General features: G+C 43.1%; 1 protein-coding gene across 2 annotated transcripts in view; it reads left to right on the top strand.

Annotated features, from left to right (window-relative positions):
* Nucleotides 1–24,899, top strand: part of LOC126259834 (frataxin homolog, mitochondrial) — a 44,393-nt gene extending 19,494 nt beyond the window's left edge. Inside the window, exons 2-3 of one of the 2 annotated variants that reach the window (XM_049956891.1) lie at nucleotides 22,499–22,619; nucleotides 24,508–24,899. In XM_049956891.1, coding sequence (XP_049812848.1) covers nucleotides 22,499–22,619; nucleotides 24,508–24,756 — 370 coding nt within the window. In that variant the 3' untranslated portion in view covers nucleotides 24,757–24,899. The remainder of the gene's footprint in view (nucleotides 1–22,498; nucleotides 22,620–24,507) is intronic. The other variant, XM_049956882.1, reaches the window with a different exon arrangement.
* The last annotated feature ends 18 nt before the right edge of the window (nucleotides 24,900–24,917 follow it).

Raw genomic sequence — 24,917 nt, 5'->3', positions numbered from 1 at the left:
GGCCCAGTCTTAAATCTGCTGTTGCTTCTCATATATGTAAGTGATTTTCTACCATGCAATCAGCAGAATTAGTTCTTTTTGCAGGTGACACCAGTCTTGTAATCAATCCAGACAACAGAAGAAATGGTAAATAATGTTCTTAAAGGTATTGTTGAATACAACATATTCAATTCTGCACTAATAGAAGTATTACATGAACAGTAATTGTGTAACACATACGAGAAAACAATAACTATAGTGGAAACATCAAAATTTTTATGCATTTGTATTGATGAGATTTTAAACACATTTTGGAACTTGTCAAACAACTTATTTCAGCTACATTTGCTCTTTGCGTAACTGCAAATATTGGTGAGAAACAAATCAGTAAGTTTACATATTTTGCATATTTTCATTCAATAATGTCATATGGAATAATGTTCTAGGGCAACAACTCTTTAAGCAAGAGAGTTTTCATTGCTCAAAAATGTGGTGTAAGACTACTATGTGGTGCTCACCTACAATCATCTTGTAGGCATCTATTTAAGGAGTTGGGCATCCTACCACCTCACAGTGTATATATTCCCTCCTGAAGTTTGTTGTAAATAATTCGCTGTAGTTCAAAAGCCACAATGATGTATGTAATTACAGGACCAGAAGAAAATATGACATTCATTACTCCACATTAAGTTTGCCTTTAGCACAAAAAGGGGTGCACAATGCTGCCACCAAAATTTTTGATCCCTTACCCAATGGCATAAAACATCTGAAAGACAGCAAACTTAAAGTTGGAAACAAACAAAAAAATTTCTTCTTGATAGCTACTTGTACCTGTAGAAGGAAATCTAATTTTGTGCATGATATGTAAAAGATGGTGGGTAGGAATTGTTAACCCACAACAGTACTAAAAAAAAGAAGAAAAAGTAAATGATTAGCATGTAGCCATATTTATATATGAACCTGAGTCTAAAATTACTTTTTCCACACCTTTATGATTAATTGTATAAATGTTCCATGGAACATGAAACCAACAGGATATATGATCAATCTGTGGCATCAGAGTATAAAAATTCAATGGAATTACACCCAACTTAATTTTGAAACTTTAAGTGGGTGATGCAAGGGGTCCAATCTGCATTACTTTTTTAATTATCACCTGTTATTTTAATTATCATAAGTTATATTAACCCTTCACGTGACAGAATGGTCCTTTTACTGTGATGGAGTGAGACTGGTATAAAACCAAAATTTTACATATTTTATGTAGAAAATATTGGTTTCTAACATCAACAAGTATACAGATTGTAAGTATTATGGAAATTATGCCAGTTTATGAAATACTGACAGCCAGGCCAGGGAATGAAAACCTTTGTCAGTAATCAGTATCAAATACATCAAGAATTCGAAGACTATCAAACCTTAGCACCCATGCAATATTATCGGCTTTGAATGCACTATGCTTTCTAGAAGTCACATCTTCATGATGAAAGTATGCAGTTCGTACATGCTGTATGACATGCTTAATAGATTTTTATTTTTGTAAATTTAAGACCAAAAGAACTCACAAGTGTATCTTTTTGTAACACATTTGGTGACTGACTTCATTATTAATGTGCTCAGGAATCATTGTTTCAAAGTTTCCCCACCCCCTGCGGGTCCGGGGGTTAGAATAGACCTGGGGTATCCCTGCCTGTCATAAGATGTGACTAAATGGAGTCTCTTACTTTTTGGCCCTGTAAGTTCAGGTCCCATTTTATGGTTTGACCTGCCACTTTACAAATTCTGCAAAAGTGCGGGCCATATGAGGAAGGATGCCTTACGTGGTGCACGAGTTATCCATAGCGCCCTTAGATTCGATCTCCTGAACATCTTGTGATGGCTATGCATCCCCACCTGCAGTTCAACTATTTGGGCGAGTACACTTTCTGGGGTATGTCATTTGCTTCCGTTGTCTTCTGTCGTCTTTCGCCCACATGACAATATTGGATTTCTCTGCGTGCAATATCCAGCGCAATAGCCAGTCCATTGTGGTGGGGCTGTCATGTACCCATTTGGTGATAGTCCCCTGACAACACAGGGATCACACTGCTGATGCCTGAGCTGTTAACTCCCCACATATGCCAAGGAGTAGATGACTCTCTTCCCGGGGCATCAGGACTCCTGGCAATGGCCATCATGCCAGGTGGCCTTTGCTGTGGCTGGATGGTGCCCATGGGAAGAGAGCCCCTGATCGGAGTGGGTGGCATCAGGACGGATAACTCGCAATGAAGCGGACTAAGTTATCTCTTGCTGGTGACTGTATGGTGCCAACAGTCTCTAAGAAGGGCAAGATAGAATACAATGCTGACATATGACCCTAAATCATTTCCCTCCCTCACTAAAGCACGGGAGGAACATAGGACTACAGAAAGAAGAGAGCTATATTCGCCTCAGCATTTAGTCTGTATCAGAATGGATGGTGACGCTTTTCTACCTATGAAGCCTCAATTTTTTGTTGAACATCTTGAGGATAAGTTTGGGGAAGTGATAGCACTGTCCAAGAGGAGAAGTAGTGCAGTCGTGATTCAGACAGCATCCCCAGTCCAATCCTGGGCATTACTCACTTGTGACCAGCTGGGTGATAGTTCTGTTTCCGTCACTCCTCAAAAAAGTCACAACATGGTCCAGGGGATTATTTTCCATCGCAACCTTCTCTTGCAGTCTGACGACCAGCTCCACCCCAATCTATAATGGCAGGGTGTTCATTTCATCCGGCGCATTCACAGGGGACCCAAAGACAACAGGGTTGCTACTGATGCCTTCATCTGGGCCTTTGAGGGTGATTCATTGCCTGAAAAGGTCAAGATAATGGTTTACCGCTGCGATTTTAAACCATAAGTCCCTCCCCCTATGCGGTGCTTTAAGTGCTGGAAATATGGGCACGTCTTCCTGCTGCAATTCCAGCACCATATGTCGAGACTGTGGAAGTCACTGCATCCAGATACTCCACATGCTCCTCCTCCCATCTGTATCAACTGTGGAGAACAGCACTCCCCCTGCTCGCCAGACTGCACAGTACTCCAAAAGGAGTGGAAAATCATGGAGTACTAGACCCTGGACTGGTTGACTTACATAGAGGCTAAACGTAAATTTGAAAGATTACACCCCATTCGGTTGACGTCCACGTATGATGCAGCTACATTACCATTGCTGTCACAAGTACGTTATACCACTCTCTGTGCCTCGAACAGTGGGCCCTCCAGGCCTGCAGAATACATCCGCCCTCATGGTGGTGGGGGAAAATCACCTTCCGTTGCTCCCAGAATACCTACTTCGTGAGTAAGGGCCGCTCCCCCCCCCCCCCCCCCAAATGCAGGGGACATTGGTCCCCCCCCCCCCCCCAGCCGAAGAAGCAACGGCCTCCCCCAGCTCCTCTTGTGCGGAAGGGATCCCTTGGGACCCTCTCTCCCAAGGTCTCCACTAATGCCACAGTAGACACTCGCTCGTGGCTAAAGGAGCCAAAAGCTGCTGGACAAAGAGCTTCACAGTCTTCCTTCATGCCTGAAGCTACTTGGGAGAAGTCCTCCCAACAAGTCCCTAAAGAGAAGTGAAAGGCCAAGCAAACAAAGAAGTCTGCTAAGAAAAAGGACCCTACAGTGGCCCCAGCAGCACCACCTCCTACCATTCCTGCACCTGCAGATGAGGTGGAGATTTCAGTGTCCCCTGAGGAACTGGATCTCACTGATGCCTCATCCACAATAGGAATGGGTACAAATACTCATCTGTGACAGGAGGTGAACCTGAGGCGTACCCTGCCTCCTTGCGTGCTTCAGGCCTTCCCAGCCACACGATAACGTCATCCTCCAGTGGAACTGATGTGGCTTTTTCCACCTCCTGGCTGAGCTAAGGCAACTGTTAAGCTTTACACCTGCTTTCTGCATTGTCCTCCAGGAAACCTGGTTACCGGCAATGCGAACGCCTGCCCTCCACAGCTATAGGGGATATTACAAGAACTGTAGCGACTATAATAGTGTCAGGTGGAATTCGTGTCGAAGTCCTGAACTCGGTATGCAGTGAACCTGTGCCCCTTAAAACCCCTCTTGAAGCCCGGGCTGTCAGGATAAGGACGACGCAGGAAATAATTGTCTGCAACTTATATCTTTCTCCAGATGGTGCAGTACTCCTGAACGCATTGGCTGCACTGATTTATCAATTCCCTAAGCCTTTCCTACTGTTTGGAGATTTTAATGCCCATAACCACTTTTGGGGTGGCACTATGCTTACTGGCCAAGGTAGGGATGTCGAAACTTTCCTGTCTCAACTCGACCTCTGCCCATTAAATACTGGGGCCCCCACACATTTCAGTGTGGTTCATGGCACTTACTCAGCCATTGATTTATCCCTCTGCAGCCCAGGACTTCTCCCATCTTTCCACTGGAGAGCTCACGATGACTTTTATGGTAGTGACCACTTTCCCATCTCCCTGTCACTCACCTAGCACCATTCCCCCGGACAACTACTAAGATGAGCTTTAAACAAGGCTGACTGGGAAGCTTTCACCTCTGCTGTCACCATCGAATCTCTCCCACATGGTACCATCAATGTGTTGGTTGATCAGGTTACTAGAATGATCATTTCTGTGGCTGAAAACACGATCCCTTGTTCTTTAGGGTGCCCCTGGCGAAAGTCAGTAACTTGGTGGTCGCCGGAAATTACTGAGGCCATTAAAGAGCGTGACATAAGTGGAACCCCTCCGCAGAGCACCTAATAACTTTTAAACGACTCCGTGCCCGCGTTCGCCAGCTTGTAAAGAGACAGAGACAGGAATGTTGGTAGAGGTACGTCTCGTCCATTGGGTGCCATATGTCACCTTCTCAAGTCTGGACAAAGATCAGACATGTTTTTGGTTACCAGACACCAACAGGTATCAATGGTATGTTATCTACCGAAGCAACTGCAATTGCTGAGCACTTTGCTGAGCAGTATACTCGAGCCTCCGCATTGGAGAATTATCCCCCAGCATTTTGCACTCCCAAACGGCAGAAGGAAAGGAAATCCCTCTCGCTCACTGAACGTCACAGTGAACTCTGTAATGCTCCATTTACAGAGTGGGATCTCCTCAGCTACCTTGCACACTGCCCCGACCCAGCTCCTGGGCCAGATCGGATCCACAGTCAGATGATCAAACATCTCTCGTCAGACTACAAGCGATAGCTCCTCGTCATCTTAAACTGGATCAGGTGCGATGGCATCTTCCATCGCAATGGCGAGAGAGCACTATCATTCCAGTGCTCAAACCTGGCAAATACCCGCTTGATGTGGATAGTTATCTGTACATCAGCCTCACCAATGTTATTTGTAAGCTGCTAGAACGTGTAGTAAGTCGAGCCTTGCTTTCGTCAGGAAAACGGGACTGATGACCCTGTAGTTTGGTCCCTTTATATCCCAAACCAACCAGCCAACCAAACTCACTCTCGTCACTAACTCCATCAACAGCACCTTTCCCATGATCTGTTAGACTAATATTGTTTATATTATGTAGAATGTTATTACTTAAACCGTACTAGACCAGTGCCATGAAAAAAAGAAAAGGCAGTAAATGTCAGTCATTACTTAAGATGCAAACATTTTGAATTTTTCTCCCTTATGAGAGATTTTTAGCGTATTAATATACTAACTTGAAGTTTATTAAAAGTAGTGGATTAACTAACTCCATTTTAGACTGTTTCCAGACTAGTCTTTTGAGCTGTGATGGAACTGGACATGTTATAAAAAATTAATTTCAAGGTTAAATTTTTATGTTTCTGGTTATTTGCAGTTTATATGATTTTTTCCCAGTAAGCCAGTAACAAAAAATGTCACCTGGGGAGGGGGAAATTGGTATGGTCACAAATTTTTGAACAGTGATGTAGGGGAGTGTCATGACTACATACTAAATACCCTGACCAGTGGGATGTGAGCGTGGGAGTGGGAGAAGCGGAGGATGTGAAAGTCACCTTTTTAGGTTTTTATTGACTATCTGGAAAACTGCATCAAGTGGAAATTTTTCCCAGTACAAAATTAAGATACATTAAATTTCCTATAAGAAAGGTTTTGTTCATTTTTCATCTAGGACTAATAGTTTCTACATTGCATGGGATGGAAAACTCGCAGATTATTAAAAATAGTGTTTTAAGGGTATAAAATTGAGGTTATTGTTAATTGAAGTGAGTTAAAAACAACTATTATGTGTGTGTACCACATCAAAGAGGATTAGAACCATAAATTGTGTTCTGGGGTTGTAACAGGGTGGAAAGGCAGGGGTGGAGGTAAGAAGCATAAGGGAAGGTAGGCAGCGGAATTGTAGTCATGCAGTTCCCACCTTCGTAGGTCTACATTTACGTGGTTACTCTGCAATTCAAGTGCCTGGTAGAGGGTTCATCGAACCATATTCATACTACTTCTCTACCATTCCACTCTCGAATGGCGCATGGGGAAAAAGGAACACCTAAATCTTTCCATTCGAGCTCTGATTTCTCTTATTTTATTATGATCATTTCTCCCTATGTAGGTGAGTGTCAACAAAAATTTTCACATTCGGAAGAGAAAGTTGGTGATTGAAATTTCGTAAATGGATCTTGCCGCATAAAGAAAACTGCCTTTGTTTCAGTGACTGGCACCCCAACTCGCGTATCATATCAATGACATTCTCACCCCTATTGCGTGATAACACGAAACGAACTGCTGTTCTTTGCACTTTTTCGATGTCCTCCGTCAGTCCTACCTGGTGAGTATCCAACACCACATAGCAATATTCCAGCAGAGGATGGACAAGTGTAATGTAGGCTGTCTCCTTAATGGATTTGTCACATCTTCTAAGTGTTCTGCTAACAAAGCACAGCCTTTGTTTTGACTTCCCCACAATATTATCTCTGTGGTCTTTCCAATTTAATTTATTGTATACCCAAAATTTTTCGGGTTTCTTTTAGTACCCATGTGGATGACCTTGCTCTTTTCTTTGTTAATGCCAATTACCACTTTTCTCACCATACAGAAATACTCTCTTGATCATTTTGTAATTGGAATTGATCGTCTGATGATTTTACTAGACGGTAAGTTACAGCATCATCTGCAAACAATCTAAGGGGGCTGCTCAGATTATCACCTAGATCATTTATTAAATCAGGAACAGCAGAGGGCCTATGACACTACGTTGCGAAACGCCAGATATCACTTCTGTTCTACTCGATTATTTACCGTCTATCACTATGAACTGTGACCTCTCTGAGAGGAAGTCATGAATCCAGTCACACAACTGAGGTGATACTCCATATGCACGCAATTTGATCAATAGTCGCTTGTGAGGAACAGTATAAAAAGCCTTCTGGAAATCTAGGAATACGGAATCGATCTGATATCCCTTGTCGACAGCACTCATTACTTCATGGGAATAAAGAGCTAGCTGTGTTGCACAAGAACGATATTTTCTGAATCCGTGTTGGTTATGTATCAATAAGTCATTTTCTTCAAGGTGATTTATAATGTTAGAGTACAGTATATACTCCAAAATCCTACTGGTAGGTCTGCAAACTGAAGAGTGAGCAGGCAATTCCCCATTCTCCCTACTGCACTATGTCACAAAAAGCAACTACAAGCTATATCACAAATGTTGCAGAAAAATTGTTGTAGACTGTACACGCCTTAGGGTTAAAGGAGGCCACTCACTGAAAAGCAGCAGCATTGAGTTGTAGACACACACACACACACACACACACACACACACACACACACACACACACACACACACACACACACACACACACACACAAACATTATACATGCTTATGCCACTGCATGGTGGTGGCTAGACTGACAGTTCCAATGTTATTTTGCAACAGGTGGTATGTTTGTGGTCCTGATAGTGATGGGTGGGGTTGGTAGAGGAAGAGGAAGGCAGGGAGAGGAATTGGGGGTGGGTGACTAGCAATCTGGATGGAGGCGGACTGTTTGCCAGCTAGTAATGCGGTGGGGGGGGGGGGGGGAATATGACAGGTATATGGGCTGGGACAGTTGTAGCTGTTGGTAGGTAGCAGCCCACACTGAAGGCAGTTTGGGAATGTGAATTTGGAGGGGGTGGCAGGTTGGAGAAAGAAGAAACTGTTGGGTGGAGGGTGTGGGGACAGTGGGTTACTTGAGACCAGGGCCAGAATGATTATGGGAGATGGTATGTTGTAAGCATAACTCCTGTCTGCATTGAACAGAGAAACTGGTGGTGGAGGGAAGCATCCAGGTGCTTTGAGCTGTGAAGCAGCCATTGAAATTGAGATGTTTTGCTCAGCTGTATGTTGTGCCAATTGATGGTCATCTGTGTTCTTGGCAACAGTTTGGCAGTAGCCATACATCGTGATGGACGGCAGTGCTTTCAGCAGAGTTTGTATATGATGTGGCTGCTTTTACAGGTGGCCTGGCCTGTGATGGGATGGGATAAGCCTGTGTCAGGACTGGAGTAGGAGCTGCTAGTTGGGTGGACTGGGCAGGTCTTCCTCCTTGGTGCCACCGAGTTATAATCCCTGTGGCAAGGGGTGGGGGTGGGAGTGCCACAAGGATGGTGAACTAGAATGTTGTGTAGGTCAGGTGGGTGATGGAATATCTTTTTAGGAGAGGTGGTAAGGATATTTGGAAGGATGACCCTCATCTCAGGCCAGGATGAGATATAATCAAAGCCCTTGTGAAGAATGTGGTTCAGTTGTTCCAGTCCAGGTTGATATTGGGTGGGTTTTTTGGGGGGTGGGGGGGTGGGGTGTTTCCTTTGTAGCTGATTCTTGGGGATGGTGGGAGGATTTGAGGTGTGAGAGGATTTCGAACAGTAAATCTGTCTCTGGAATAGGTTATGGGGGTATTGCCTGTCTGTGAAGGTCATTGTGAGGCCTTCACCATATTTAACAAGGGGATTCTCATCACTGCAGATATGTTGTCCACTGGCAGCTAGGATGTGGGAGGGATTTCGGGGTATGGAAGGAATGGTAGCTATCAAAATGCAGGTAACCACCAACAGTTATTATGCTGCTTTATTTTAAGCGATCAAGTCTAGAGGACTGCGCAACGTCACAGTTAGGGCTGTCCATTTGCTTCTGTCTTTCACTGCTTGTCTCCAGTTCTCCAAGACACCCAGCTGCAGCATTATCTTACCCCATCCATTCATCTCTTAAGTCTTCCCACTGATCTGCTGCCTGATGGAATCCAGTCCGTTGTCATTTTGTCATCTGATTTCTCCCATTATAACTACATGTCCTGCCCATTGAGGTCTTTTGGTTTTCATCACTCTCTATATGCAAGGCACCTTGTACAGCTCTTCTAGTCCTGTGTTCTGGCCCCATCTATATTCTCCAGTACTTGGGTCCGAGACTGGTCCATATATTTTCCTGAGGACCTTTCTCTCAAATGTAAGCATTTGGTTAAGGTCTTGTTTGCATCATGTGCTTCAGGTCTGACACTCATACAGTACTGCTGATATTACTAAAGTTCAGTGGTCATGTGCTCAGTCTTTTTGATACTAATTTATAGTCCGAACCTCAATACCAGTGATTCCAAGGTCTTGAGTACTTCTGTTCGTTTCTTCTTGTGTGTATGGTGCTGATCCTCACCCAAACTCCCATATGGAGGACATAGTAACAGGCATCACTGACATAGAAAAGCAACTGAAAGAGTTGAAAACAAATAAGTTGCCAGGATGGTATGGAATCCCAGTTTGGTTTTACAAAGAGTAATCTAAAGCGTGAATTTATCATGAATCTCTTGCGCAGCACAAAGACCCAAGCAATTGGAAAAGAGCACAAATGACTCCTTGATAAAAGAAGGGTAAAAGATCTGACCCACAAAATTACAGACCAATAACCTTAACATTTGTTTTCTGCAGATCTCTTTAACATAATCTCAGTTTGAATATAATAAATTTCCTTGAGACAGAATAGTTTAAGTTCACAAATTAGCATGGTTTTAGAAAGCATCGCGTGGGAACTCAGGTTGCCCTGTGCTCACATGATATTTTGCGAATTGTGGATGAAAGGCAAGAGGCTGATTCTGTACACCTAAATTTCTGAAAAGTGCTTGACACAGGACTCCACTGCAGACTGTTAACAGAGGTATGTGAGCATATGGGATAGATTCCCAGATATGTGAGTGGCTCAGACTTCTTTAGTAATAGGACCCAGTATGTTGTCCTTGACTGCGGGTGTTCGTCAAAAACCAGGGTATTGTTAAGGTTGCCCCAGGGCAGTGTGATAGGACCGCCATTATTTTCTGTATACATAAACGATCTGACAAACAGGTTGAGCAACAATCTGCGTCTGTTTACTGATGAAGCTGTGTTACACGAGAAGGTGTCAAAGTCGAGTGACTGTAGGGTGATAAAAGATGACTTGGACAAAATTTCTAATTGGTGTGATGAATGAAAACTAGCTCTAAATGTAGAAAAATGTAAGTTAATGCAGATGTGTAGGGAAAACAATCCTGCAATGGTCTGACACAGTATTAGTGGTGTGCTACTTGATACAGTCAGGTCATTTAAATATCTAGGTGTAATATTGCAAAGTGATATGAAACATATGTCAGTATATTCTCGCTGGAACACCTTCATGAAACTTGGCACATGTATTAATAGTGTATGACTGACATATCTTTTTTTCTGAGACAAATCTGATTTTTAAATTTTCAAAATTAAAAAATGTGGGAAAATTAGGCATTGTTATGAATATTGCCAATTACCACACACTTTTAAATCTTATAAGAGACTGGATAAAGTGGTACAAATTTTAGGTCTGTAATTTAAATAGTTTTTTTATATATAGTGATTTTAAGGTTTAAAATTGTAACTAAAGTTGTATAATTTTGGGCATTTAAAAATTAATCACTCAAAAATGAAAGATCCAAAAAGTTTTAATTCGGTACTACAAATGTACAAAAAAGTATCATAATCTGAGATGTTAAGTACTAAACCATTGGTTGATTTCACGTGGAGTCACCCTTTGTTAATTCCTGCATTACCTTTTTGAGTGCCAGATTGAAAAGATCAGTTTATAATCCATCTAGTTGTGGTAACAATCCTTGTGGAAATTTTGTCATTTTATTCCTATATTTGCTTTAGATTTTATGTGACATAGGCATATCACTAAAAGTATCACTAATTTCTTTGGTATGCCAAATTCTGTCATCGATTTAATCACTCGGTGTGCAGATACTATCATAAGCCATCTTAAAGTCTGCAAAGAGGAAATATAATTATTGGCCATATCTTTTTTTTTTTTTTTTCCTTTTTCACTGATCTGTTGTAAGATAAAAATCTGGTTGGTGATTGATCATCCTGTTTGTAAACCTCCTGAGTGCTCTCCAGTTATTTCTGTTGCCAGGGATTTGATTTATTGTAGTAGATAGTTGATCATCTTATAGCAGATATTGAGTAGTTCCACACCCTTATATCTGTCACGTACTGATTTATCTTTCTTTGTGTGTATGGGACCTATCACAGCTACCTTCCATTCCTCTGGTATTACCTGTTTTATTCAGCTTAACTCATCAGCTTGTGGATTTTGGAGCAGAGAGCTTCGTCCTTGACTTTGAGAAGTTCAGCTGGAATTCCATCCTCTCTTTGACTCGTGCTATTCTCAAGTTTTCTTATCTGGTTTTGTATCTCCTCAATGGTGGGTAGAGGATTTTCTGGGTCCATTGTTACTGGGTCAGTAAACTTGAGTAATTCAGGTAGTTCCTTGAAATTTAGTAGGTCCACGAAGTATTACACCTATCTTCTTCCAATCTCTTGATCTCCTGTTAACCCCCTTCCATTGGAAATTTTTATGATTCGGTGTTGGTGGTTTGATCTTCTGTAAACCTCTCAGTTTCCTATGTAACTCTTTACATCTATTTCCATGAAAGTCTTGCTGAGTTTCCTCCATGATGATTCTTACATATCTTACATTTGCTTTCCTTAACGCGCCCTGTTTTTGCCATCATATTTCTTCAAACTTTGATTTTACTTATTCCTGCATATTGCTTTGTTACTGTGTACCCATAGCAATTCGGTCTGCTGTCTCTCTTGGATAGCTTCCTCATATTCTTCAGCCAGCCATCCTTGTTTTTCCTTAATCCTTTAGTTGCATCAGTAGTTACCTTCCAATTCTGATTTGTCTCTATCTTTTCATCTTCTTCATTCTGCAATACTTCAAAACGGTTGTTCAAAGTTACTACATAATTTTAAAATCTTAACTTCGTATTTGTGACTTCTGTTTGGTCATCCTCTAAATGATGCCATGGTTTCATCTGTGGCAGTGGATTTATCCTGTGTATCTTCTTCACAAAATTTGCTCTACAATAACTAATGTTTCCTTGATGTTACTAGTTTTATTACATTTTTAACTGGTTTATTGTCTGCACATTTAGTACACAGAAGGAATACCTGAATCCAAATTCTGACTTAAACTATAGGTAAAGGTTAATGTTGAACTGGGTATTTGTGCTTTTGTAATCTGTTTTTGGATACAGCACCAGTGCAGTGTACACAAAAAAAGCTAATTTACTATACTTCATCTGTGCAGTTGGGCTTAGGTAGTTTACAATTAAAAGCTATGCTGCATTTGCATTGCATCAGTTACATTAATCATTAATAACAAAAATCTCTTCAACAAAAATGTTAAAAATTTGGTATACATTCCAATCATTCTTATCTGTAAGTATTTATGATTGTATTTTTCCTGATTATCTTTTTCCTGGCAAGTTAACACAATTCATTTCAAACAACCTTTACTGGGGTGATTAATATATGTGCTAGGACCACAAGACTACTTACATTACCACCATGACTATAATCAGCCATCATACCCACCACTGCTGTCACCACCACTAATACCATAATCAGACAAAACTGTCATTTTGATAAGTTTACAAAGTCATAAAGTCTCTCTGCTTTATGTGTGGGAGCCATTTTATCTAAAGCCTTCAGTAACGCAATACTCACTGTTCATAACAATACAGAAACAAGAAGTCCATTATAAAAAGAAAATATAGTGACATTGATATTTTGTAATGATTAGTAATAATTTAGCTCAAACTAAATTTTGCAAATAAATTATAAAACAGTAACATATATCATATCATGTTTTTATATTCCACATCAAGGTATTACTAATTAATGTCTACAGCATGAAGCTAGTAATGAGTAGAATTGCAAGAAGCTATAACTGCAACCGAGACTCGACTTACAACGTCTCACATGCTCGAGATAACATCTGCGTGCTACGTGACATCTATATTGTGTACTTCAACAAGCTGTTATGTGAGCTAGGGTTGTATAACAAAGCATGATATCCAGTGATATTATTCGTAAATGCATTGAAAAATCTGGCTAGTGACAGTCCCATGGGGTACTGTGTAAAGCACCAATGTTACTAGCAACAGTCTCATGGTGATCATTGTGTTAGTACACTTAATACCTGTGCTCTTTGCCTGCCTTGGTGCCCCATTGTGTTGGTCAGTCAGTTTGTTGTTGTTGTTGTTGTTGTTGTTGTTGTTGTTGTGGTCTTCAGTCCAGACGGGTTTGATACAGCTCTCCATGCTACTCTATCCTGTGCAAGCTTCATCATCTTCCAGTACCTACTGCAACCTACATCCTTCTGAATCTGCTTAGTGTATTCATCTCTTGGTCTCCCTCTACTATTTTTCCCCTCTACGCTGCCCTCCAGTACTAAATTTGTGATCCCCTGATGCCTCAGAACATGTCCTACCAACCAATCCCTTCTTCTAGTCAAGTTGTGCCACAAATTTCTCTTCTCCCCAGTTCTATTCAATACCTCATTAGTTATGTGATCTACCCATCTAATCTTCAGCATTCTTCTGTAGCACCACATTTTGAAAGCTTCTATTCTCTTCTTGTCCAAACTATTTATCGTCCATGTTTCACTTCCATACATGGCTACACTCCATACACTGACACTTAAGTCTATACTCGATGTTAACAAATTTTTCTTCTTCAGAAATGCTTTCCTTGCCATTGCCAGTCTACATTTTATATCCTCTCGATTTCTACCATCATCAGTTATTTTGCTCTCCAAATAGAAAAACTCCTTTACTACTTTAAGTGCCTCATTTCCTAATCTAATTCCCTCAGCATCACCTGACATAATTTGACTACATTCCATTATCCTCATTTTGCTTTTGTTGATATTCATCTTACATCCTCCTTTCAAGACACTGTCCATTCTGTTCAACTGCTCTTCCAGGTCCATTGCTGTCTCTGCCAGAATTACAATGTCATTGGTGAACCTCAAAGTTTTTATTTCTACTCCATGGATTTTAATTCCTACTTCGAATTTTTCTTGTGTTTCCTTACTGCTTGCTCAACATACAGATTGAATAACATTGGGGATAGGCTACAACCCTGTCTCACTCCCTTCCCAACCACTGCTTCCCTTTCATGCCCCTCGACTCTTATAACTGCCATCTGGTTAATGTACAAATTGTAAATAGCCTTTCGCTCCCTGTATTTTACCCCTGCCACGTTCAGAATTTGAAAGAGAGTATTCCAGTCAACAATGTGAAAAGCTTTCTCTAAGTCTACAAATGTTAGAAATGTAGGTTTGCCTTTCCTTAATTTATCTTCTAAGACAAGTCGTAGGGTCAGTATTACCTCACATGTTCAACATGTGAGGCTTCTACCAGTTTTTCCATTCGTCTGTAAAGAATTTGTGTTAGTATTTTGCAGTTGTGACTTATTAAACCGATAGTTCAGTAATTTTCACATCTGTCAACACCTGCTTTCTTTAGGATTGGAATTATTATATTCTTCTTGAAGTCTGAGGGGTATTTCGCCTGTCTCGTACATCTTGCTCACCAGATGGTAGAGTTTTGTCAGGACTGGCTCTCCCAAGGCTGTCAGTAGTTCTAATGGAATGTTGTCTACTCCCGGGGCCTTGTTTCAACTTAGGTCTTTCGTGCTCTGTCAAACTCTTCACACAGTATCTTACCTCCCATTTCATATTCATCTACCTCCTCTTCCATTTCCATAATATTGTCCTCAAGAACATCACCCCTGTATAGACCCTCTATATACTCCTTCCACCTTTCTACTTTCCCCTCTTTACTTAGAACTGGGTTTCCATCTGAGCTCTTGATACTCATACAAGTGGTTCTCTTATCTGTCACCATAACCCCTGGACATGCTTCAGCGACCACCGTATGGTGCGGCGGTGGAATGTTGTGTGCTGCGGTGAATGGTAATCTTGGCTTGACCGCCTGGATTGCGAGGAAGGCCAACCTCTATAAAAACCCCTCAATCGTACGGTGGGCTCCGCGCCTACAAGATGCATGGCTGTTGGGGTGGAACAGTCGCAAGCGGGCAATCTCTGGGGTACCTGCCGCACCCCAGTTGTATAAGGCTTACTCAGGCACGTGGGGCTCTGTCTGAGCGGACCTTTAGTTCCCTAGCTGCTCGTGGGACCACAATGGACCCTTCGACCTCTACATTTCCCCCTACCAGTGGATTGGGTGGGCCACTGGTAGGAAAACACACCCCCATCGAAAAAGCGACTTCATGCTGCGAGTCCTCCAGCGCCTGGTGTTGCTAGAGATTTATCAGACTGTCGTAACAGAGCACATGCTGATAATCAGAATGTGTTTTTGATTATTAAACGGAAGGAGGGTAGCTTTGAGAGGGTTTCTCCCTTTTACATCCACGAGGGTCTTGAGGGAATTGCAGGAACACTGAAATCTGTGTAGCGACTGCGCAATGGGACATTGTTAGTTGAGACTTCTAGTTCCCGTCAAGTCGCTTCTCTTCGGAAATTAACCTGTCTCGGAGAGTATGCTATCGAGACCGAGCTCCACTCCACGTTGAACTATAGTAAGGGTGTTGTGACATGTAGGGACTTGGTGGATATCCCCACAGACGAGTTAAAATCTGAGTGGGCTGATGAAGGTATTGTTGACGTGCAGCATATTATGAAACGAGTTGATGGGGACCTAGTCAAATCCAACTCGTTTATTCTCACGTTCAGTTGCCCGAGACTCCCAGAGCATGTTAAAGCTTTGCCAGTATGGCCATATTTCCCCAACCCAATGCGCTGTTTTAAATGTCAGCGCTTTGGGCATACTACGTTGGGGTGCAATGGGATAGCCACTTGTGGTAAATGTGGTTAGCCTGCCCATGAAGGAGCCGATTGTTCATCACCTGTGAAGTGCGTGAATTGCTCTGGGAGCCACCGTCTGGAGCCGGGTCTGCCTCATCTATCTCGAAGAACGGAAGATACAGGAGCTCTTTAAGGCCATGCAACCTCCTGTGTTTACAACATCTTTCGCTTCCGCTCTGAAAAAACTGGTACAAATGGCCACTGTTGCTACGCAAACGGAGGTTGCTAGTGTTAGCACTAATACCTGCGTTTGCCAGTGCACTTGTGCTGCTCTGGTTGTTTTGCAACCTGCAGCTCTCCCCGCAACGTTGGACAAGGCCGTGGTTGCTGACATTGGGGTACTTCCTGCCTCTCCCCTTATGGTGCCTTCTGCCCAGGCGAGTAAAGCTCCCACTGTTGACAAGACTCTGCTTTCTAAGCCCCCCAAGGCAAAGACGCCGAAAGTGAAGGTTTTGCCACCTGATGAGACTAGTCAGGGTCGGTCCAATGATGAGGCCACCGTACTGTCTGACATCTCCCGTGGGTCGTCATCGGAGCTGATGGACATTGATGTCGACCGGGGACGATCTTCTCGCCCCAGGAATAAAACTCCGGCCAGTATGGGCTCTCCTCCAAAGCACAGAGGCAGGGTGAAAGTTCAGCCACCCTGATCACTGGCTCCCATATTACAGTGGAACCTGAATGGGTTCAGGACGCATGTGGCCGAATTACAACTCCTTGTACGAGAGTGGCCTTTGTGCTTATGTCTCCAAGGGACACATTTTCGAGCCACTGATGCTCCTTCTTTACGAGGCTATACCGTACATCGAAAAGATGATCTGACAGGGGAAAGGGCAAAGGGTGGTGTTGCGGGTTTTGTCCATGACATGCACACCTCATCTGAGCTCCCTCTCGTTACAGACTTGCAAGCAGTTGTAGTTGACCTTGTGGGTCGGAGGCTCACAGTCTGTTCAGTTTACTTACCACCTCAGGATGTGATAGACTCTGAGGCTCTCACAGACCTTATTAGCCAACTCCCCCGCTGATTTCTTCTTCTGGGGGACTTCAATGCTCATAATGTCTTATGGGGCTCTCCAACTACTTGCCCCAGGGGTCGCATTCTGGAAAGCCTCATGATGTCTGAAGAACCGTGTATCCTCAACTCTGGTGCTCCCACTCATTTCTGTACTGCTTCCAGGTCGTCATCGGCTATTGACCTTTCCTTTTGCTCTCCAGCACTTGCGGATTCTGCTCTGTGGGAGATTGCTGCTGACCTCCATTCTAGTGACCACTTCCTCCTTTGGATTCGCCTCCTGGATGAGGCTGTGGCATTACCAGTGCCGCCCCGGTGGCACCTCTGCAGAGCTGACTGGACACTTTTCAGCCAACTGGCTGTTTTGGAACACCGTGCCAGCGTCCACGAATGGGTAGACCATGTTACAGCCGTGATCTCCTATGCTGCTGAATTGTCAATCCCACGGTCATCTGGTCATCCCAAGAGGTGTCCTGTCCCTTGGTGGAACACTGAGTGCCGCTCAGCCATCCGAGCCCGCCGTGCAGCTCTGCGCTGCTTCAAGTGCCGTCCCTCAGCTGACAATCTTGCGGCCTTTCGGGTGGCAAGGACCAAAGTGCGGCGAGTGATTAAAGAGAGCAAACGACGGTCGTGGCAATCGTTCTTGAACTCCATCTCCCGCTCCACTAGTTCTACAAAAGTATGGGAAGCCATCAGGAGGATTTCCGGGAAACTCAGCCAACTACCTGTCACAGCATTGGTGCATCAGGGATGTCTCCTCATGGCGCCGAGAGACATTGCCCAGACACTGGCCGTGCATTTTGCGGAATCTACCGCCATTATTAACTGTGATCCAGATTTCTGCCGCTACCGCGCTGCCATCGAGAGGGGTCACTTGGACTCCCGGTCTCCAAATTCTGAACCCTACAATGTGGGAACTGGATTCGGCACTGTCTGTGGCTCCTGATACTGCGCCTGGTCATGATCAAATCCGGTACATCATGCTGCAGCACTTGTTGCTGCCATCCAAGGAAGTTCTCCTGAATTGTTTTAATATGATATGGTTATCCGGCACATACCCTGACTCGTGGAGGGAGGCGATTTTGATTCCCCTCCTCAAATCGGGGAAGGACCGAACGCATCCCAGTAGTTATCGAAGTATCGCTTTGACGAGCTGTGTCGGGAAGACGTTGGAACGCATGGTTAACCGTCGCCTGGTTTGGCTGCTCGAGGCCAGGCAGCTCCTTAGCCCTTCTCAGTGTGGCTTTCGGAGATGTCGTTCAACTATAGACAACTTGACCCTGCTTGAGGCGGCCATCCAGCAGGCCTTCCTACGTAACCAGCATTGTCTAGGTGTATTCTTTGACATTAATAAGGCGTTTGTCACTACTTGGCGCCGCCTTATCCTCAATCAACTTCATGAGTGGGGCTTACGTGGCCGTCTCCCCATCTTCATTCGGTCCTTTCTTTCCCACCGCCTCTTTCGATATCGGGTTGGTAATGTGCTATCTGATTTGTACGTGCAGGAGAATGGTGTTCCTCAGGGAAGCGTTTTAAGTGTCACCCTCTTTGCCGTCGCCATTAACAGTATCACGTCCACTATCCGGAGTCCTGCCCAATGCTCCTTGTTTGTGGACGATTTTGCTGTTTTCTGTTCTTCCTCCAGTCTTGTCACTGATAGTCGGTAGTTGCAGCTTACGATAAAGCGCTTAGAGGCATGGACTGCGAAGACGGGTTTTACCTTTTCTGCAGACAAATGTGTGTGTGTGTTCATTTTAATCGTTCTCGACGTCTGTTTACCTCCCCTGAATTGCATCTGAGGGACACCATTCTTCCTTTTAGAGACACTGTGAGGTTCCTGGGCCTCACTTTTGATTCCAAGTTGTCGTGGTTGCCTCACCTTAAAGACCTCAAGGTGCGGGCCCTGAAGGCACTGAATATTTTGAAATGTTTGAACCATCGGTCCTGGTGAGCAGATCGGGCACGTCTGCTGCAGTTTTATAGGGCTTTCATCCGATCGCGTCTTGACTATGGTTGCACCGTGTATGGGTCAGCAAGGCCTTCGTACCTGAAGATTCTTGACGCAGTACATCATGAGGGTATCAGGCTGGCCACTGGTGCATTCCATACCAGTCCCATCCCCAGCCTGTGTGCTGAGGCAGGGGAACCGCCGCTCGCCCTCCGGCGGAAACTCCTCATGGTGCGACGGGTGTGTCAATTCCTTGCCTGTCCTACCTCCCCTGCGTACCTTACCGTTGCCCGACCGCCTATGGAACATCTCTTTTCCAGTCGTCCCAGGGCAACAAAACCATTTGGAATTCGTGCCAAACATTTGCTTGAGTCCCTTGGTGTGGAGCGTGTGGCCCCCCAACGACAAGGTTTTACTCGTCTGCCTCCCTGGTTGCTGCAGAGGCCCAGCGTCCTTTTAGACCTGTCGGAGTACCGGAGGAGCTGCACTCCTGTGTTTGTTTTTACCTCCTTATTTTCCGATATTTTACACCAGCATCCGGACCATGTACCAGTATTTACGGATGGCTCTAAACAGGGGGACTCTGTTGGTTGTGCTGTTGTTTTCCCTGATCGAGTCGTCAAGTTACGACTTCCTGCGGCATTTACCATCTTTGATGCCGAATTGTTTGCGATCTTGCGGGCATTGGAGCAGATGAGATGTGTTCCCAGTCTTAAGTTCCTCATCTGTTCTGACTCCCTGAGTGCCCTTGAGACCATGCAACCCTTGTATCCAACCGATACGGTCGTCCAGAACATCCATGATGCCCTACTCCACCTGCAACAGCAGGGGAAGGAGGTTTGTTTCTGCTGGGTGCCGGGGCACGTGGGTATTAGGGGAAACGAACTGGCGGATGTGGCTGCCAAAGATGCATGTTCCCTCCCTCACGTTGTTGAATGTGCCGTCCCCCTCCATGCTGTTACCTCCCTCGTGTTATGCATCAATGGGAAGTGGAGTGGCTGGCAGTCGGTGAAAACAAGCTGCGTCTGGTCAAGGCCACCACGCGGCCATGGCGTACGTCCTACTAGTCATGCAGGCGGGATGAGGTTCTCCTCATTCGCCTCCGCATCGGGCACAGTCCCTTAACGCATGGTTTTTTACTCCGGCGGGAGGACCCCCCAATCTGCAGTGCTTGTGGCATCCAGATTACTGTCCGCCACATTTTACTTGACTGTCTTTTATTCTCTGACCAGAGGGCGGTGGTTTCTTTGCCACCGGATTTGCCCTCTATTTTGCAAGACGATGCAACGACTGTGGTTAAGGTCTTAAGATCTGTGTCCTGTCCAATTTGTTGCCTCGGATTTTAGGGAGAGGGTTTTAATGTGCTGCTGGGTGACTGGCTCACCCAGGTTTTAGGTAAGAGGTCCGCCAGTCACGATTACCTCCTTGTTTCCCTTCGGTTTCTGTTCTCTTTTCCTTGTGTTTCCTTTCCTTTTTTAGTGCGTTCCTTCTCCTCTTGTTTTGCCTCCATATGTGAGGATTTGGAACTGCGTCAGGTCTGTGTCTTTTAGCCGTTCTCTTTGTTCGCTGTTTGTCTTAGTCCCTTCTCTGCATGTGTTCCTGTTTTTATGCGTTTGGGCGCTGATGACCATGCTGTTTAGCACCCGTCAACCTCAAACACACACACACACACACACACACACACACACACACACACACACACCTCTCTACATCCTTACATTTGTCCTCTAGCTATCCCTACTTAGCTATTTTGCACTTCCTGTCAATCTCATTTTTGTGATGTTTGTATTCCTTTTTGCTTGCATTTATTGCATTTTTGTATTTTATCCTTTCATCAATTAAATTCTGTATTTCTTCTGTTACCCAAGGATTTCTACTAGCCCTTGTCTTTTTATCTACTTGATCCTCTGCTGCCTTCACTATTTCATCTCTCAAAGCTACCCATTCATCTACTGTATTTCTTTCCCCCACTCCTGTCAATCGTTCCCTAATGCTTTCCCTGAAACTCTGTACACCCTCTGGTTCTGTAAGTTTTTCCAGGTCCCATCTCCTTAAATTCCCAGCTTTTTGCAGTTTCTTCATTTTTAATCTACAGTTCATAACCAACAGATTGTGGTCAGAGTCCACAACTGCCCCTGGAAATGTCTTACAATTTAAAACTTTGTTCCTAAATCTCTGTCTTACCATTATATAATCTAACTGAAACCGTCCAGTATCTCCAGGCCTCTTCCATGTATACAGCCTTCTTTCATTATTCTTGAACCAAGTGTTAGCTATGATTAATTTATGTTCTGTGCAACATTCTACCAAGCGGCTTTCTCTTTCGTTTCTTACCCCCATTCCACATTCATCTACTACGTTTCCTTCTCTTCCTTTTCCTACAACCGAACTCCAGTCACACATGACTATTAAATTTTCATCTCCCTTCACTATCTGGATAATTTCTTTTATCTCATCGTACATTTCATCAATTTCTTCGTCATCTGCGGAGCTAGTTGGCATGTAAACTTGTACTACTGTGGTGGGCATGGGCTTCGTGTCTGTCTTGGCCACAATCATGCATTCCCTATGCTGTTTGTAGTAGCTTACCCGCACTCCTATTTTTTTATTCATTATTAAACCTACTCCTGCATTACCCCTGTTTGGTTTTGTATTTATAACCCTGTATTCACCTGACCAGAAGTCTAGTTAATATTAATTCCAAGTGGTCACTTTTTCGTGTTCGTTTGATGTTTGGATTGCATGTGTTTAATTGGTACATCAGACTGCATTTGCATGAACAACTTTGCACTAAATCTCAATTTGAAATGAAGACACATGTCTCATTGAAATCAAAAGGAAATTATTGGTAACCTGAACTTCTGTCCTAAACTCTGTATTATTAATTGTTTTATGTTTTCATTTAAATAACCCTGATAAAATTAACCAGACACTTTAAGAAGTATGATACGTTACTTTTCTGTGGAGATATGTGATGTAACTCTTCAGTCATAAAGTGACGGAATGGCTGGCTAGTAATTACCTTCAGGAAGAAGTGTAGTACTGCCATTAGATACATTTAAAGGTACATGAAACTATCCCAGCTTACTTGAGGAAGAGAGAGGGATAGCTTGGGGAAGATGAAAAAGGAAAGACAAGTCATTCAGACCCTAGCATGTGAGGGACCTACCTGTAATGAGATTGAGGGGAGACAAATAAGTCCCCTTGTTCTCACAAAAGTCAGATACAATTCATCCTAGGGTCTGAGTGACTGTGCTAAATAGTACTGAGAAGCCCAACTGAGTGAGCAAACATTATTGCTTACAGTATTGTTTTCCTGCCAAGGTGATTGATAGTGTTGAAAAATAAAATTTTTGAGGTGGCTTCACCTTTCATATGGAGAAAATAATTTGTCATGTGAGGTGACTTTATTTTATTGTATTTTCACAGATTCTCTGACAAGGGGACATTTGAATATGTATGTGATGAAACATTAGAAGCCTTTTCTGACTATTTTCAAGAACTTGTTGAAGGTTGTGGCCATTTAAAGTCTGCTGATGTAACATACAGTGTAAGTACATCAAGTATAAGTGTAAGGCACTTTGTGTGGCTCTGACTCTTACATTAAGCTCCCATCATACCAATTTTAAACCATAACAGGAAGGCACACGACCATGAGCTAACAACACCAAACGAGAATTGATCGTGATCTTGACTACTAGTTGAGACTACAGCACTAGGTCATTAAGCAGCATATCAGAGCTAAATAATATCAATCAATTGATTATGATGACAGTTTTGTGTTGCAGGTGGAGCATATGTATAGTGCTCACTTTCTTTTTGTCCTTTGTGTAATTTTGTTTGTCCTTAAAAGGGACTGAAAATTTATGAGAGTCAGTAAGATTTATTATTTGTAATAACACTACAGTGATAGATAGCAATACAAATTGATACTATCATATGAGAATAAAGCCTTCCATATACCAAAAAGATAGGGCACTCATGAAAAGTGTGCAATGAATAATGTAAGTTTGATGGCTGCAGTTAGGGCTACATCTGAAGGGCATTATGTTAAGCATGTCTGCAGTATGTAACTGGACTAGTTTAAATGAATGTTTCAGTAAAGATGTTCTGTGATGTCTCTGCCACGATACACATGACCACTTGCTATACAAATGGCATCTTCCGAACTGTGTAACAAATAAAAAGTAAAGAAAGGCACCAACTCATCTGAAGATTAATAAGGGGTGTACAGGCACATTTAAAGGACCCAGAAGATTAGAGCAGCTGTCTGGTATAGCCAGGACAGGAAAGAAGATATTTTAAGGCAGAAAGGAGGGGGTGGAGAGAGAGGGGGGATGGGTTTGGTCATAGTAGGTGTCCGCAAAGATGGGGTTGAGGGGCCATCTGCCCACTCCTGGGATCTGGGTACCGACCTTTTTATTCACTATAGAATTGTCACACATTTATGGCAGTTATTACCAGTGACTACTGAACTGCAGGTTTAACACTCCTCGGCCCAATGGGAACATTGTCACTTTAACAGTTACAATATATCTCAGATTTTTTTGCTATACATGGGAGATAATGCTGGATGTGGTGCTGATTTTGGTTACGTTCTGCAATCAAGTTGAATGTGAAACCTTACAGAACAGTGCCGAAATAGTAATATTAATCTTTTCTGTCACTTTTTCAACAGCCCTTATCAAACTGCTGATTAAATAACAAGAGGATTCTAATGCCAGTTCCCAGAACAACGTAAACAAGGCAGCAGTATTTGTGCCTCTTTAGCTCAGGGTTCACACTGTAGTTCGCTAGCTATAAATAAGGTACAAATTATTGTAGGAAATGTTGTTGAAAAGTAAACAGTAACAGCTAATGAAGAAAAATTTGTAGGGCTAGTATTACTTCTGGCTGATGTAATGCCCATTTGTGTTACTTCTCCTTTCGTTTTTAATTTTTATTGGTAAATGGTTCTTATTCATTGTATGAGCTGGCCGCTGTGGCCGAGCGGTTCTAGGCGCTTCAGTCCGGAACCGCGCTGCTGCTGCTGCTGCTGCTGCTGCTGCTGCTGCTGCTGCGGTCGCAGGTTCGGATCCTGCCTCGTGCATGGCTGTGTGTGATGTCCTTAGGTTAGTTAGGTTTAAGTAGTCTAGGGGACTGATGAGCTCAGATGTTAAGTCCCATAGTGCTTATAGCCATTTGAACCATTGTATGATAAGACACATATGAAGATTTTATATTAGAGTGGTACTGTGTTTGACTGTTCCATCTAACCTTCATAATGAAATACTTGTCAAGAATTCACTTAAAAATCACAGCTTTAACTGAAACATGTATAAGTTTACTGACATGGACTCCTTAAATGAAAATATTAATTTTAGGTGTCTCATTGTCTTTTGCATTGCAAATCTAATTTTGTATTTAGTTTTCTGTGATACATGATTATTTCTTTTTAGGATGGTGTTCTCACTGTAAATTTTGGAAGTCCTTATGGTACATATGTAATAAACAGGCAGACACCAAACGAGCAGATTTGGCTTTCCTCACCCATAAGTGGACCAAAGAGATACGATTTCATCAGTGGACAGTGGATATATAAACATGATGGAGTACCATTGCACAAACTTCTTGATACAGAAATATCACAAATTGTTAAACAAACTGTAGATTTCTCAAAGTGTTTGCCTAATGTAAATGTTAAATGATCTTTCATAGATAACTTAGGTATGTATGTAAGTAAATTACTGTAGTTATTTGTGTGGCAGTATTGCAGATTAAGGGCACATTAAAATGTCTGTATATGATTTTGATGTGTTTTGTTCCTGTAAAATAAATTTTGGCAGAGATAGATGTGGTTGTGTTTGCA

Source organism: Schistocerca nitens, chromosome 1 (assembly GCF_023898315.1).
Source record: "Schistocerca nitens isolate TAMUIC-IGC-003100 chromosome 1, iqSchNite1.1, whole genome shotgun sequence".
NCBI classification, from domain to species: Eukaryota; Metazoa; Arthropoda; class Insecta; order Orthoptera; family Acrididae; genus Schistocerca; species Schistocerca nitens.
This window is presented reverse-complemented; position numbering and strand designations above follow the sequence as displayed.